At 44.5% G+C, this 14,927-nt stretch overlaps 1 protein-coding gene across 1 annotated transcript in view; it reads left to right on the plus strand.

The window, feature by feature from the left end:
• CNNM2 (cyclin and CBS domain divalent metal cation transport mediator 2) overlaps positions 1–14,927 on the plus strand; it is a 138,866-nt gene that overhangs the window by 104,336 nt on the left and 19,603 nt on the right. The window contains exons 2-4 of the mRNA XM_075534479.1: positions 4,604–4,747; positions 7,835–7,972; positions 10,022–10,191. Of these exons, the coding sequence (XP_075390594.1) occupies positions 4,604–4,747; positions 7,835–7,972; positions 10,022–10,191 (452 nt within the window). The remainder of the gene's footprint in view (positions 1–4,603; positions 4,748–7,834; positions 7,973–10,021; positions 10,192–14,927) is intronic.

Genomic DNA, 14,927 nt, shown 5'->3' on the forward strand with positions numbered 1-14,927 from the left:
AATGTGCTTGATACAGTTGATATATGGAATGTTATAAGAGTTGTAAGAGCCCCCCCATACAGTGATGGGGGGGATGTATCTTTTAGTCGTTCTACATAACTAACAGCAGTGGGTTTCTTCTCCGTTGACTAAACTGACAATCTTTGACTGGTGCTACGAAATTGAGGACCAATATTAATGAAACAGCAGGAGTTGAGGGCCAGTCACTCTGTGAGGCACCAGCGTGCTCTCGGATCCTCACAACAGCACGGCGGCGGGCGCTGTGGTAGTTTTAGAGAGGAGAGGAGGAGGCTCTGAAAGGTTATGCAGCTTACTTAGCGCCTCAGGGCTGGTAAGTAGCCAGAGCATGGCCCTGCTAGCATTCAAGTGCAGATGAGGGGCTGTTCACCCATCCCCTGCCCTCCTGCCAGCTCCTAAAGCAGGGGTGCCTCCACTTTTTTGGCTTGGGATCCCGTTAACTTTGAGGAAAAATGTCGCAGACCCTTGAGCATTTGTTCATGTGGGTTGTGTCTTTTGTTATGTGCCACAATTGAAATGAAAACTGAGCCGTGTAAAGCTTAACAACTTATCTTGGTAACACAATGGTAAGTCCATTCACGGTAGCAGAAATCACCTAGTTTTGTAAAAATGATTCGCCAAAACAAAGTTTGGCGAGTGTCATCATTTGAGATTTTTGCCTATCTGTAATGTAGCTGAACGGATTGTTGGCGTTCATACACCGTCTCCTGCATGCACTCTGCTTCGGTTGGAGTATAAAGAAGAGCTGGCCCCACACATACATGTGTATTTAGAAAAGAAAGGCGTATTTGAATAGCCTTTTTGAACAATCAAGACGTTCTCCTTGGACACTACGCCAAAATTTCACAAGTGGTATTTTCTTTCTCTTTTAAGTAACAAGGTTGGTTTTATTTCAAAATAATACAATTTTCAATGTAGGAAATCCCAAATAATTTGCCAAAACAAAACAACCAAACTTCCTTGAACTAATAAGTGTGTCTGGCAAAGACACTGGGTCCAAGATCAACACACCAAAATCTATGGAATTTCTATACAATATTAATAATAAACACATGAAAACTGACATTTAAAACACAATGCCATCATAATGGTCCAAAGGAAATTAAACACTTAAGTACATGCTTAATAAAGCATGCACAAGAGTTTTAGAAAATACTGATGAAAGGAAACTTAAATAAACGGAGAGAGCTTATTTACGGAATGGAAGGGTCCATCATCATAAAGTTGTCAGTACTCCCCAAATTAATCCTACAGGTTTACTGAAATCCCTTTCCGAATCCCAGCAAGCACGTGGTAGATAAACCACATCCCATTCTCAAACTGTTATAGAAAGGCCCAGGTGCTGGGGTAGGTGCAGCAGTCTTGACAAAGAGGAACGAAGAGGGAGGTGTCCACCCAACCTGGTGGGGTTTCTGTCATTATGTGCCACGCAGTAGATTCAGGCTCGTAAGGACCCCGCGTGCAACAGAACAAACACTGCCCGGCCTGCGCCATCTGCACAGGAAGGTTGGAGCCCATTTTCGTAGTCACTGTGTGCCGTAAGAGTCATCCCCTTGTGCTGACTCTCTGCTTCTCCAAGCACGAGGTCTTTCTCCAGGGCCGGGTCCCTCCTGGTGACTCCATCTAAAGTGCTAACATGAGCACATCCGCCGTCCATGGGACATTCTGGATTCGCTTCTTACAAGACAGGCTTGTTCGTTCTGCTAATCCATGGATTATTCCACCTTAAAAAAATTTTTTTTGTTAATGAAAGATCATTTTATCAGGGGTTCTTACAGCTCTTATAACAATCCATACATCAGTTGCCTCAAGGATATTTGTACATATGTTGCCATCATTATTTTCTAGGCATTTACATTCTATTGAGCCCTTAGTATTAGCTCCTCTTTTTTCCCTACCCCCCACCCTTGTGACCCCTTGATAAATTATACATTATTATTTTCATATCTTACACCGACCGCTGTCTCCTTTCTGCTGTCTCCTTTTTTGTTGTTCATCCTCCTGGAGAGGGGGTGGTGGTTGTGCCAATCATTGGAATCGGTTCTCCCTTTCTCCTCCTCTCCCCACCTTCCCCCTACCCTCCTGGTATTGCTACTCCCATTCCTGTTCCTGAATTCCATGTGTCACCACCCATGATAAGAGCTCTTATCTATACCTGTATACTTGTTCCAGATTAGGCTACAGGGAAAGGCAGTCCTGAGGTCATGATAGTGGGGGGTGAGGAAGCCTCAAGGAACCAGAGGAATATTGTGTGTTTCATCAGTGCTTTATTGGGCCCTGCTTGATTCATCCCTTCCTTGGGACCCTTTTGTGAGGGGATGTCCCATTGTTTACAGATGGGTTTTGGGTCTCTGCTCTGAACCCCCTGGTTTTTGTTTGTGCCTTCTGATGCCAGTTACCCAGTCCGTCAATACCTCATGACTGCACAGGCTGGTATGCTTCATCTATGTGGGCTTGTTGCTTCTCTGCTAGATGGCCGCTTATTTAACTTCAAGACTTTTAAGACCCCAGACACTATATCTTTTGATAGCCGGTCACCATCTGCTTTCCTCAAGTGGCAGTTTCTTAATGGAGACTCTGAAGCCATACATTGAACTATTTTGAAACCCATTGGTCTGAAAAGTCATTATAGAAGAATTCCAGATGATCAATGTAGATATTCCAGGAACAAAGAGCAAACTGTATTTTCAGCTTGCTCTCCACTTTCCTTAAGAACTTGCTTTCAAATAAGAGTTTAAAAAAAGCAGCAGTTTAGCAAGAGAAACTGAGAAACAATACCTTATCCACGTAAGAAAGGTGAGTGCCCGGGGTGAAACCTTGGAGTGGTGAATTTCAAAACCTTATAGCCCCGTCTCACAAGGGAAATGTCAGCTAAGCGTTTTACAAGACACTTGGCCCAGTATGCCTTAAATCTTAAGGATTTCTTGTGAGGGTCAGAAAAAATGAGGAAGCTGAGAAGCCTTCACCCGTTGGTGGAGACTAAGGAGACACAGCATCTGAATACAATGTGGCCTCCTGGGCTTGTCCAGAAACAACAACAAAAGTTTGGAGTTGATTGACCAGTGCAAAAATGTCCATTTCCTTGTTTTGACAAATACGTGTATCCGGGAAATGCATGATGTTAACTGCCAAGTCAGGGGTATACAGGAACTCTCTGGACTAGTTTTGCAACTATGCTGTAAATCTAAAATGAGTCCCAACTGAAACGTAATTTTTTTAACTCACTGATCTGTCTTGTACTCCACATGACCCATTTCCTTATACATGATCTTGTCACAGGACGCAATAGCTGTTTGGAAAATAACCAGGTCGTTCAGTTTGGGTTTTCCAAGTGCTGGCATCTTTTCAATGTACAATATCAAAAAGTCACATTGTTAACTGTATCACCCGTCTCATCAGGAAAGTCATTACTGAGCGGCCATCAAGCTAATGCTGGCAGATACAAGTTTTCCAAAAATCTGAGTTTTGTTTTGAAAGCTGTAATGTTCTCACTGGCAGCAAGGGCTTCTCATTGTTTTCCTTGATGGCATGGGCTGACTGCTGCCTTTCATTTCTGAGAAAACGTCTGCCAGAAGCCCAGGTTTTAATGGCTATGATTTATTCATTCATCATTCTCCCAAATACAAAAATGGTTTTTAAATGGCTAATTCAGCTCGCAACTCAAACTTTGAGCCCAAGAGAGTGCGTTTCTTCAAGGCAGCTATCACATTTTTGAAGGTACTGGAAATGTCTCATGGCACTTCCCATTTCCAGATGCAGGATATTAAAAGGGACACTTCAGGGTAATGATTTAATAAAATTAATAACCTTGATTGCTTCAACCAAGCCATTCTGAAGCGATCTGACTTCCTCCCGTATTCTGGGGGGTGTAGCAGTGAGTGCCCTTTGAGGTCCCTGCCTCGATTTGTGTAGCTTTGCTCACCACTGCTTCTGCACATCGGTTCAAATATCAACGCACAGTGAAAACAGCAAATACAACCCCCACCCAAAGAAACAAGACCCCATTGCCCCTGAGTCAATCCCACCTCATGGCGACCCCACAGGACAGTAGAAAGACACCTCTGGGTCTTCGAGATTTACAGTCTTCCTCCCTGAGAGCAGCTGATGGCTTCAAACCGCTGACATGGTGGATTGCTAGCAGCCCAAGATGCCACCAAGGGTCTTTGAAAAAGGCAGTAGGATCTTATGATTATGAAGAAATTTGTCCTCACTGGCCCCATGGAAGTGTCTTGGGGATGTGTCGGGGGTCCATGAAGCCCACTTTGAGGGCTGCTTTCCCAAAGGCTGTTGCTAGAAAGGCTACGGACTGGACCTTCCCGAGGACCATGTCGCGCAGGAAGCAAAGCCCCTGATGCCGCTCAGGGCATGTGGGTGATGGTACCCTTCTACCCTAATTTGTCTTGCGCTCAATGGCTGGGGGAGCGTGTCCATTTGTGAGACTTCCACACTATTCTCAGAGGCAAAAACTGAGACTTGGCTGATGACCTGGCATTTGTGTTTACTACTTTGTTTGAAACCAGAATTATATATGACTTCAAGACATGCAGACTATCCCCTTTTAAATTGTGTTTCCTTTTCTCTGAAGGTAAATCTCACCTGGCTATTGTGCAACGAGTAAACAATGAGGGCGAAGGGGATCCCTTTTATGAAGTTCTGGGAATCGTCACGTTGGAAGATGTGATTGAAGAGATCATCAAATCTGAAATCCTAGACGAAACAGATTTATACAGTGAGTAGCCCTGTCAGAGTTCAGTTTCCCCAAACCTGGTTTTGCATGTTTGTCCTGAGGCTGTTGTGAGTCACCCAACATCTCTCCAGGTGCTTGTGCCTGCCAGTAACTAGACAATGTGGAAGGTGGCCTGGAATGCAGCCCACCAGTGTATCTGCTGCTCCATCAGATGAGGAAGCACAGGCAGTCATGCAATAGCATGTGGCAATGTTTCTTGCAAAGCTGGCTGCTTCATCCGTGATGTGGGCGGTACCTGCGTAAGCAGCAGAGCCCGCCCGCGCCCATAGCCACCAGTCTGATTTATGGGCGCAAGCAAACCAAGGGCTCTTTACCACATTCTCATTGGACACGTCTAGGTAAATTAATCCCACTTAAATTTCTGTTTCCACGGATATTCTTCGGTACATAAATCGGGGCTGGGGTTTGCTTAAATCTCCATGGTCAGGCGTCAAGGTGAGGTTCGTAAGTGTGTAGTTTTCCTGGGTGATAAGGGGTTGGGGGCAGTGGTGTCAAGCAGGACGGGGTAGAGGACAGAGCAAAAATGTGTTTTTCCTCTCTCTGCCGTCTGTTTTTCAGTGGCAGAGGTGGAAGCATGGGTCAGGGCAGGAGAGGTCAGTTGTCAAACCTTGTTTGGCCCCAGCAGTAAGCTTGAACTTGGTGTGAGCATTGAACCTGAAATCCATCTCAACAATGTGCACAACTGGAGCTTGAGCCCAGGGGGTTGAAATCCTCTTTCTCAGCCTCACTCATTGTGCGAGACTGGAGCTTTCCATCGCACCACGGATGGCCCACGGCCTGAGATGTTGGAGCCCCGGCAATGGAGGTAACACAGAGACGCATCTGAGCTCTGATTCTCCTGTCCGGGGAAACGGACCATTCTGATGGACTAGAGGCTGAGGACAAAGCCTGCCTTGTTCAAAGGGGGAGGGGAGAGAGAGAGAGACACCTTCTCTTTTATATATAACTGAGAATATTTTCCAGATACCCTTAAAAGAAGAAATTTTGTATGTAGCTAATGACTCTTCTGAAAATGTATCCTGACACGTCCATATCACCTGATCCAAACTCACTGCCACTGAGTCGATTCCAACTCACAGCAACCCATGTGGGGGTCCCGACACTTTGCAAATCTTTATGGGAGTAGACAGCCTGGTCTTCGTCGCTTGGAGGGACTGGCGGGGTTGGACCGCCAACTTTCCAGTCAGTCACCCAGCACTTGGCTGTCTTTAAGGTCTCTTTCACCCTTTGGACTTCTGGAGAGCAGTCAGCTGGAGGACTTGGGAGAGAGAATATTGTTTGCGTTGATTATCTTTTTCACCAGTGATGCTTTAACACCAAGTGGGCCTCTGTATGCTTGCTTGTCTTTCACCGTTTATGAGATGTTAGGTTTATGCTTCAGTTCCAAATAAATGTTTGTCTTACTTCTTCTAAGCCTTGACCCCACTGAAGGTGTTGCTAAACTCGAGTGATGGGTGCACAATTCTGAACGCATAGTTTTGAGCGTATTTTGGAAATGACTTATTTACAGAGGGTAGGATCTGGAAGGGTGCCGCCATTGCTGTTAGGGAGTTTCCCAGTCTTGTATTGATTCAGAAGCGCGCCATTCTCAAAGACTGGCGGCACAGGGGTATCATCAATGTTGCACATTCTCCTGAGGAAGAGCCCGGGGCTGGTTGTGGAGGGCAGACTCGGGACTCCTGGGCAGGGTCCGGTGGTTGGGGTCAGCACTGAAGTTGATTTATTTCCTTGATCATTACTTTGTCTAGAAAAATACTGGAGAAAGTGCTTTTGCCTCAGTGCCCCTTTTCAGGCTTCAGCAGATGGTAGTGTGGCCTATGAGCTAAGATTTTTAAATTTTTATGTTTGTAAGTGTTTGGAGGGGAGAGATCAAAAGAATAATATTCCGTGACACGAGCATTGTGTGAAACTCAAGTTTCCGTCTCTGTACATGAAGCTTTATTGAAACCGCATGCCCATCCATCCATGGATTGGCCTTGCCTACTCTTGCTCCATCAGCCAAATTGAGTAGTTGCTGCAAAACTTGCCACCTTTCCAGGCTGGCCCTCTGCAGAGGGAGCGTGCCAGCCCCGTGTGAGAGCACCATCTCCCTAGGACCTTGACCTCGACTTCTTGCGTAGAAATGAGGCCAAGGCATATTTAAGTATTCTCCTAAATCAGTCTTCCTGTTGGTTTGGGGGATTCCGTTTGATTTTTCTTTTCCAGAGAGGATAACCAAAATCAAACCCCTTGCCAGTGAGTTAATGCTGACCCTTTATGACTCCATCTAGGGTTTCTGGGACTCCATACCTCATCAGGAGCGGACCGCCTTATCTTGGGGTGGGTGTGACCTGCCAGTGTTGCCTTTTGCAGCCCAGTGCCTGATCCAGAGTGCCACCAGAAGCAGCAGAACGTAGCTGTCTCTTAAAGATGGGACACACCCGTCCCTGTGTCCTCTCTAGCATAGCAATTGCTTTCCACTCAGGTGTGAACTGAGGAGACAGGAGACGGTGTGTGCACCAGGGACTGCCTGGGGAACACAGACAATTAAGTCCTGGGCGTTGACCATAAAGTTTGTGAGTCAAGCCCACCCAGAGGCCAGTCAGGAGGAAAGACGGGTGATCTGCTTCCAGGAAGTTGCAACCTTGAAAACCCTGTGGCGGGGAGGCCAGGGCAGTGCTGCTCTGCCTGGGCCGGGTGACCGTGGGTTGGCAGTGGCAGGATGGCACCTGGTTTGGGTTCGATTGGGGTTCGGAGCACGCATAGTCTGTTGCTCTGTGGCTATATAGGAGGGGCTTCCAAAAGTTTGTGAACATTCCATGATCTTTTAGTTCCATTTTTCCAATAGCTCTTTAAAGCCCCCTCATCGATTCGATGAAGGTTTTTGGTTTTGGTTTTCTGCCCATCGTCCACTTGGTAAGGAAGGGGCTCTTTGAAGATCTCCACGGAGTGCGTTGTCCTTTTCCAGGTGGTGTCTGTGTCGAGAGGGAGGGTCACCTCTAGTACTGTGTGTCTCTTTCATTCCAGGAGAGCCCTGACTTGAAGGAATGTGTCTTTTTTACATTGTTGCTTTTCTTGTTCCTCCCTCAGCTGATAACAGAACAAAAAAGAAAGTTGTCCACCGTGAAAGGAAACAAGATTTCTCTGCCTTTAAGCAGACAGACAGCGAGATGAAGGTTAAAATATCACCACAGCTTCTCTTGGCGATGCACCGTTTCTTAGCAACAGGCAAGTGCAGCTTATCATCGTTTGAAATCTCTGCCAGTCCTGGAGCGTGTTTCTCACCCACCACTGACTGGGGTGGGCTGGGGGCGGAGACCGGGAAATGGGGTGATAAGTAATGCCACTTTTGTGTTTTGTTTTTTTTATTTTGTTTTATTTTTTGTTTTCTTTTGTTTTCTTTTTAAATTCTCTCCTCTCCTATGTTCAGTGTCGGCATGAACCCTCTGAGACATTTGCCAGGGGTGGACCAGTAACTTAAAATTGGTCTGAAAGGTAAGGATGAATGTTAGTGCCACACTGCACGTGTACATGTCTACCGTCGGCCAGGTCAACTTCCAGCTCAGCCCGTGGTGTAGAGCTGCTGGCGGAGTCTGCTCCCGTGCCATCCAGACAGCACCCCCTTGTCTGACGGGGGCGGTCGAGACGTTCTCTCATCAACTTGCCTTGGAAGGACAGGTGGACATGCCTTGTCACACGGGTGTTACAATTTGCAAAGAAGAAAAGAGTTTCAAAATTAAATCTCTTATCTTTTATGGTTTTCATTAAATCAGAGACTCTTAACGTTGACTTGGATTTCTCGACGGTCCCTTCAAATCCGATCGTTAAATTGAGCCCAAGCCAGAAGGCAAGCGTTCACATGATGAAAACCACCAACCCAGCCGGCCCTGACTGTTCCAAAGAGGTCAAGGTTGAATGGACATCAGAGACTCACTGACCCTTGTCATATCCCCAGGTGGCTCTTTAGGGGAAGGGTGAGCTCTATTGGTCAGACGAAGTGTAAGAAAATGTCAAGGACCCAATGGCTTCTAGAAGACGCCTGTGTCCACGATGGGCAGCTCATTCCTTTCAACTGCATGCTGTGTTCCTAGCGTGCTTGAGAAGAAGGCCAAGAGCAACCTCATGATGGAATATGATACACTCTTTAAAGGTCATGCTTTCACAAACATGGGAATGCTCACAATATACAGTTTCTGACATGAGAAAATGCACATAATTTAATGTAATTGGGGCAAAGGACACAAAGCTATGACTACCACTTGGGTAGAGTTCTGGTTTTTGTGAGCACGTGCACGCACACAGACACACACACAGGTGTGTGTGCCTAGATAAGGTACTACTGGAAAGAAACACTCTCCAAATAGCTAAGAATGGTTTTCTGAATCACTGGTTTATAGATAACTTAGATTTTCTTCGTTTATTTTCTTTTATTGGTGGCTTCCAAAAAAGAACTACAATGTATTATCTCATAATTGCACTAAAGACAGAGAAGCTAATACAGAATTTATTTTCATATATGATATATTTAATTTTTAAAAATCTCTAGCATCTGTATTATTCTTTTTCTTACTCTGAAGAAATATTATTTCTAATCATTTAAGAAACTACAATGTAAAATTAAGGATTAAAGTCTAGTTTCAGTATAACACCCATAAGTTAGTCGTTCTGGTTTTTATCATTTCAAATAAAAGCAACAACTTTGTAAATATGGACCAACATTCTTTTTTTCTTTTTCTTTTTCCCAGTGAGCACGTTGGAGCGCATGTTGATGTGTGCACGTGCTTTGCTTCTGTCCTCAACTCTGCCTTCCTTTGTCCCCAGAGTTTCTCAGCGTAGTTGCAATGGGAGGCTGAGACGTGGGGTCCCTGTGTCTGTGCACCTGATACTAACCCACACCTTGATGCTTCCTGGCCCTTGCTTCTTCCTGGTCTGACTTTGGGCAGTTAGACTATGGTGGCTTGTTCAAGGGCATCCTGGCAGTCAACGAGTGCTTCTGGTTGATTTTCCTTTCTCAGTCAGAAAATTAGGACACTTTTTATAAGAACTGCAATTAATGACAGGTTGAAAAGAAAAAAATTTTTAAACAAAAATGAGATTTCAGCATTTTCTAATTTCTCTCAGGTAATCTGCCCCACAATGGATCACCAAATGGAAGTCTTGTTAATCCATATTGTATCATTTTGATTCCAAATATTCTTTTTATCTAAAGACCTTAATTACTAGTTTCATTTTTTTATCCATTTGAAGTGTAATATCAAGTTGTGTTTATATCTATAGAAGTAGAAGCATTTAGCCCATCCCAGATGTCAGAGAAGATCCTTCTAAGGCTGCTAAAGCACCCCAATGTCATCCAGGAGCTGAAGTACGATGAGAAGAACAAGAAAGCCCCAGAGTGCTACCTCTACCAGCGAAACAAACCTGTAGACTACTTCGTTCTCATTTTGCAGGTCAGGAGAATTATTCAATAGTTGTTTGATCTCATTGAGGAGGCTTGGTATAGGTGGATGGGTGTCAAAAGATTTTATACTTGATTCTGCTAGCCTCATGCATGGGAGAATCTAATCCCCTCATTTTCCTATGTTAAAATAAATATAAGATACAGCAACACTGTTCTTTAATTTTTAAGACTGAAATGGACTTAATAATTGCTAAGGTGTTGAGTCAAGGGAAGAGTGGTGAATTTGATGGCGAGTGTTTTGTTGACAACCTGGGAAGTGCCTTTGAAATTGAAGTGTCATGGATTTCTTTGAGTCTTCTTTTTTCAACCCCTCATTACGAAGTTGGCGTTATATCACTTCCTAGAGAGAGCTTGGTATCTCTTCCTTTAACACCATCAAAATAATAATTTTATTGTTGTTTTTAACTCCTGATTGCTATTGAGACCTGATTTTACAAGGAACTGATGGGATCATCAGAGCCTCTCATGACAGCCACAGCCAGTTCTTTCTCACTGCAGCAGGGCCTCTCTGTAAAGTGTGATGATCAACATGACAATATATACACTTCTTGGGCATTTCTATTGAAGAATTTACTTTTACAAGAAATCTCACATTTCTGTCAATACAAGAATATTGGCCCCTTGTGATTTTTTATTATTTCTTGGTTACTTCCTAGATGTGAATTGGAGTGTTGTAAGAGTATGCATCATACTTGGTAGCCCTCCCCTATAATTTACAATGAGTTCAGCAAAGCCCCAATCACCACAAATAGGGGTCCTCGAACTTTTTAAACGGGGCCAGTTCACTGTCCCTCAGACCCGTTGGAGGGCCGGACTATAGTTTAAAAAAAAACAACAACTATGAACAAATTCCTATGCACACGGCACATACCTTATTTTAAAGTAAAAAACAAAATGGAGCAAAACACCCAGCGGGTCAGATAAATGTCCTTGGCAGGCCACATGTGGCCCGTGGTCGTAGTTTGAGGACCCCTGACCTAAATGAATCAAGAAGATTCGTTTTATTTGAAAATAATTCTTATCAGATGAGCTATCAGAAACTCTGAAGTGTGTGAGCCTTGCAGTGATGTCTGGAAGCAGGGGTGAGGGACTGCAGAAAATGCCGTGAATTAACTGGTTACACACCACGCTCATACTGTCTCTGAGGCTTCTGTTTGCAGGCTTACTGTAATTCCGTGCTCTGAATTATAATCTCAGTCTTACTCAACTCCAAATATACTGTACCAACCTCGGTCTTTTTTTAACTCTGGATTGTAATTTTGTTTTTTCTTGAGACCTAAGTCTGGGATTTTAGAATACCGTCAGTAATTTATCTTATTGACTACAGCTAGGGGGCAAAACATTCTTGTTTCTCCTAACTAACAAAAGCTGGATGTGAAGATTCCTTAACCCCAGAGAAACTGAATTCCACTCGAGACTCTTTGGAGAACTCTGAAGATTGACATTATAAAATCCGGTGGCAGTGGGGAGGTGGGGGAAAGGAAGTGGTGTTAACAAACCAAAGGACAAGGGAACAAGTGATCCAAAATTGGTGGCAAAGAGGGGGTAAGAGGCCTGGAAGGGCTTGATAAAGGGCAATGTAACCGATGAGGAATTGCTGAAACCCAAATGAAGGCTGAACATTGATAGTGGGACAAGAGGAAAGTCAAAGGAAATAGAGGAGAGAACTGGGAGGCAAAGGGCATTTATAGAGGTCTAAATACAGTCATGTACATATGTAAATATATTTATATATGATGATGGGGAAATAGATCTGTGTGCATATATTTATAAATTTAGTATTAAGGTAGCAGATGGACATTGGGTCTCTATTCCAGTACTCCTTCAGTGTAAGAACACTTTCTTCTATTAAGTTGGCATTCTATGATGCTCACCTTCCTGACACGATCGCTGAAGACAAAGCGGGTGCATAAGCAAATGTGGTGAAGAAAGCTGATGGTGCCCAGCTATCAAAAGATATAGCGTCTGGGGTCTTAAAGGCTTGAAGGTAAACAAGCGGCCATCTAGCTGAGAAGCAACAAAGCCCACATGGAAGAAGAACACCATCCTGTGTGATCATGAGGTGTTGATAGGATCAGGTATCAGGCATTAAAGAACAAAAAAATCCTATCATTGTGAATGAGGGGGAGTGTGGAGTGGGGACCCAAAGCCCATCTGTAGGCAACTGGACATCCCCTTACAGAAGGGTGGTGGGGAGGAGATGAGCCAGTCAGGGTGCAGTATTGTAAAGATGAAACATACAACTTTCCTCTGGTTCTGTAGTGTTTCCTCCTATCCACTGTCATGATTCCAATTCTACCTTACAAATCTGGCTCGACCAGAGGATGGACACTGGTACAGATAGGAACCAGAAACACAGGGAATCCAGGACAGATGAACCCCTCAGGACCAGTAGTGAGAGTGACAATACCTGGAAGGTGGAGGGAAGGTGGGGTAGAAAGGGGGAACTGAATACAAGGATCTATATATAACCTCCTCCCTGGGGGACGGACAACAGAAAAGTGGATGAAGAGAGACAATGGATAGTGTAAGACATGATGAAATAATAATTTATAAATTATCGGGTTCATGAAGGGGGAAGCGGGGAGGGAGGGGAAAAATGAGCTGATGCCAGCGGCTTAAGTGGAGAGCAAATGTTTTGAGAATGATGAGGGCAATGAATGTACAAAGGTGTTTGACACGATGGAAGGATAGACTGTGATAAGAGTTGTACGAGCCCCCAATAAAATGATTTTAATAAATCCAGTGGCAGTGCTAGAAGTGGTTTTGTATGCTCTTATTGGTAGCATGTGGGAAGTTGTGATTCAGTATTGCCCCGTTGCTGAGTAGGAGTTCCTGCTATTCCCGATGGTTGGATCGAACAATAAATTTTATTGACGAGGGATTTCATCATGATCCCTGCCCGTTTAGAAGTAAACTTTTAAGAGATTATTTAAGATGAGGCATATGTACCTGAATTTTGAATACCCATGTCATATTAAATGTTTTGTAAATATGGCAAGTTTTTTGAACTCTTCAAGCTAGGTGGTTTCACGGAAGTTGTATCAGTAGTGTCGTGTGCTTGGTGAAAGGGACTTTACAGGAGAGTTTAAACTAGAGCTTGGTAAAAATGGTGGTTTTTGCAAGGCAGCCTCAGTGGCACAAGTGGTTGGTGAGTGAAAGCCCACCCAGCTGGACTGCGCTGGAAAGAGCACCCTGACTTTGTAGTGGATTTTCCAGAGAAAGCTCTCAAGGACAGCGAGCCCATGTGCCAGAGTAAAGAACTGCCCCGAAGGATTTCCTAGGCTGTCTGTCAACTGCATGGGAGCAAAGGGTCACTTCTTCCTCCTGGCGACAGCACCACTGCATGGTTTCGAGCCACAAACCTTGCAGTTAGTCAGCAAGTACTTAACCCTTGCACTCCCAGAGCTGCTGACGCAGAATGTTGCGGATTGAAATACCATCTTGCCTTCAGTCAATCTAGCATGGCCATCCTGACTTAAGTGTAGCTAGCCTTCCCCATCAAATACCACTCGCCCCACGCTGGGACATCTTCCAGGTCACGGAGCACACAGCCCGTTCTGTAGCCTGGGAGCAGAAGAGGGCAGCAGTATCGGCACAGTCAGCCTGAGAGCCAGAGAGGCTGTAGAGCAACTCCTACTGAGGTCATGGAAATGGGGGGTGGGGTGGATGCAGTTTGGTCGCAATAGAAACCCATGACTTTTCAGTTTTACCCTAGATGAAATAAAGTCTCGTGTTTGCCCCCAAACCAGCTTTAAGTTAACAAAAAAGGAAAAGAATAGAGGCTTTGGGGCACACACCTCCCACTCCAAACCAAATCCAAACCTGTTGTCATGGAGTCCGTCCAACTCGTCGTGGCCTATAGACAAAGTAGCGCCCCAACCTTGTAAACAGAGCGCTGCTGGTGGGTTTGAACCGCTGACCTGTGGTTAGCAGCCTCATATGTAAACCATTACCAGGGCGCCTTTACCTCCCACTACAGAGATATAAAAAGGCTAGAACCTCAAGTTATAGCCGAAAAAGTTAATTTTAAAGTTTATTGCAGGTTCACTACGGGTAATCATAAAAGTACAATGAGTCATGAAAACAACTGAAACCCATAAACCATCCTGTCGCCATGTTTGACAGAGGGCCTGCCCCTGGGGCTTTCTAGGTGGGAACTCATTTTGAAAGCAGACTGCCCTGTCTTGTGTCCATGGGGCGGCTAGTGGGTTCAAACTGCTGACCTTTGTATAATAAGAGATGAAAAAGAAGTGGATAGAAATGTAATTTTGGTAGAACCAGCTCTCTGCTATCATAATGAGAAAGGAGCCTGGTGGTGCTGGCACGTGAGTCCACAGTAAGGTGAGTAGTGCAAACCCACCAGCCGCTTCACAGGAGAGGGTTGAGGCTGTCTGCTTCCGTCGAGATTTACAAAGCCTCAGAAACGCGGTGTAGGGTGGCTATGAGTCAGATGCGACTCGGTGACAGTCAGTTTGGGGGTATTTTGGGTTATAATAAAAGCAAGCATCCCCAGAAAACTGTTTCAAATTGTACAATATTTGAAGAAAATTCAACATAAAAGAAAAATATTCCTTAAAAACTTTATGTGACTTTCATAAGTGATTGCTTCCTATGTCACAAAATAAATACAAACCGATAGAAGTTCCATACAGCCGGCTGCAAAGGTCACATTGACATAGGACTAAAACTCCATAATTGAGAAGTAATTATTATTATCGGCAG

This window comes from Tenrec ecaudatus, chromosome 16 (genome assembly GCF_050624435.1).
Source record: "Tenrec ecaudatus isolate mTenEca1 chromosome 16, mTenEca1.hap1, whole genome shotgun sequence".
NCBI lineage: Eukaryota > Metazoa > Chordata > Mammalia > Afrosoricida > Tenrecidae > Tenrec > Tenrec ecaudatus.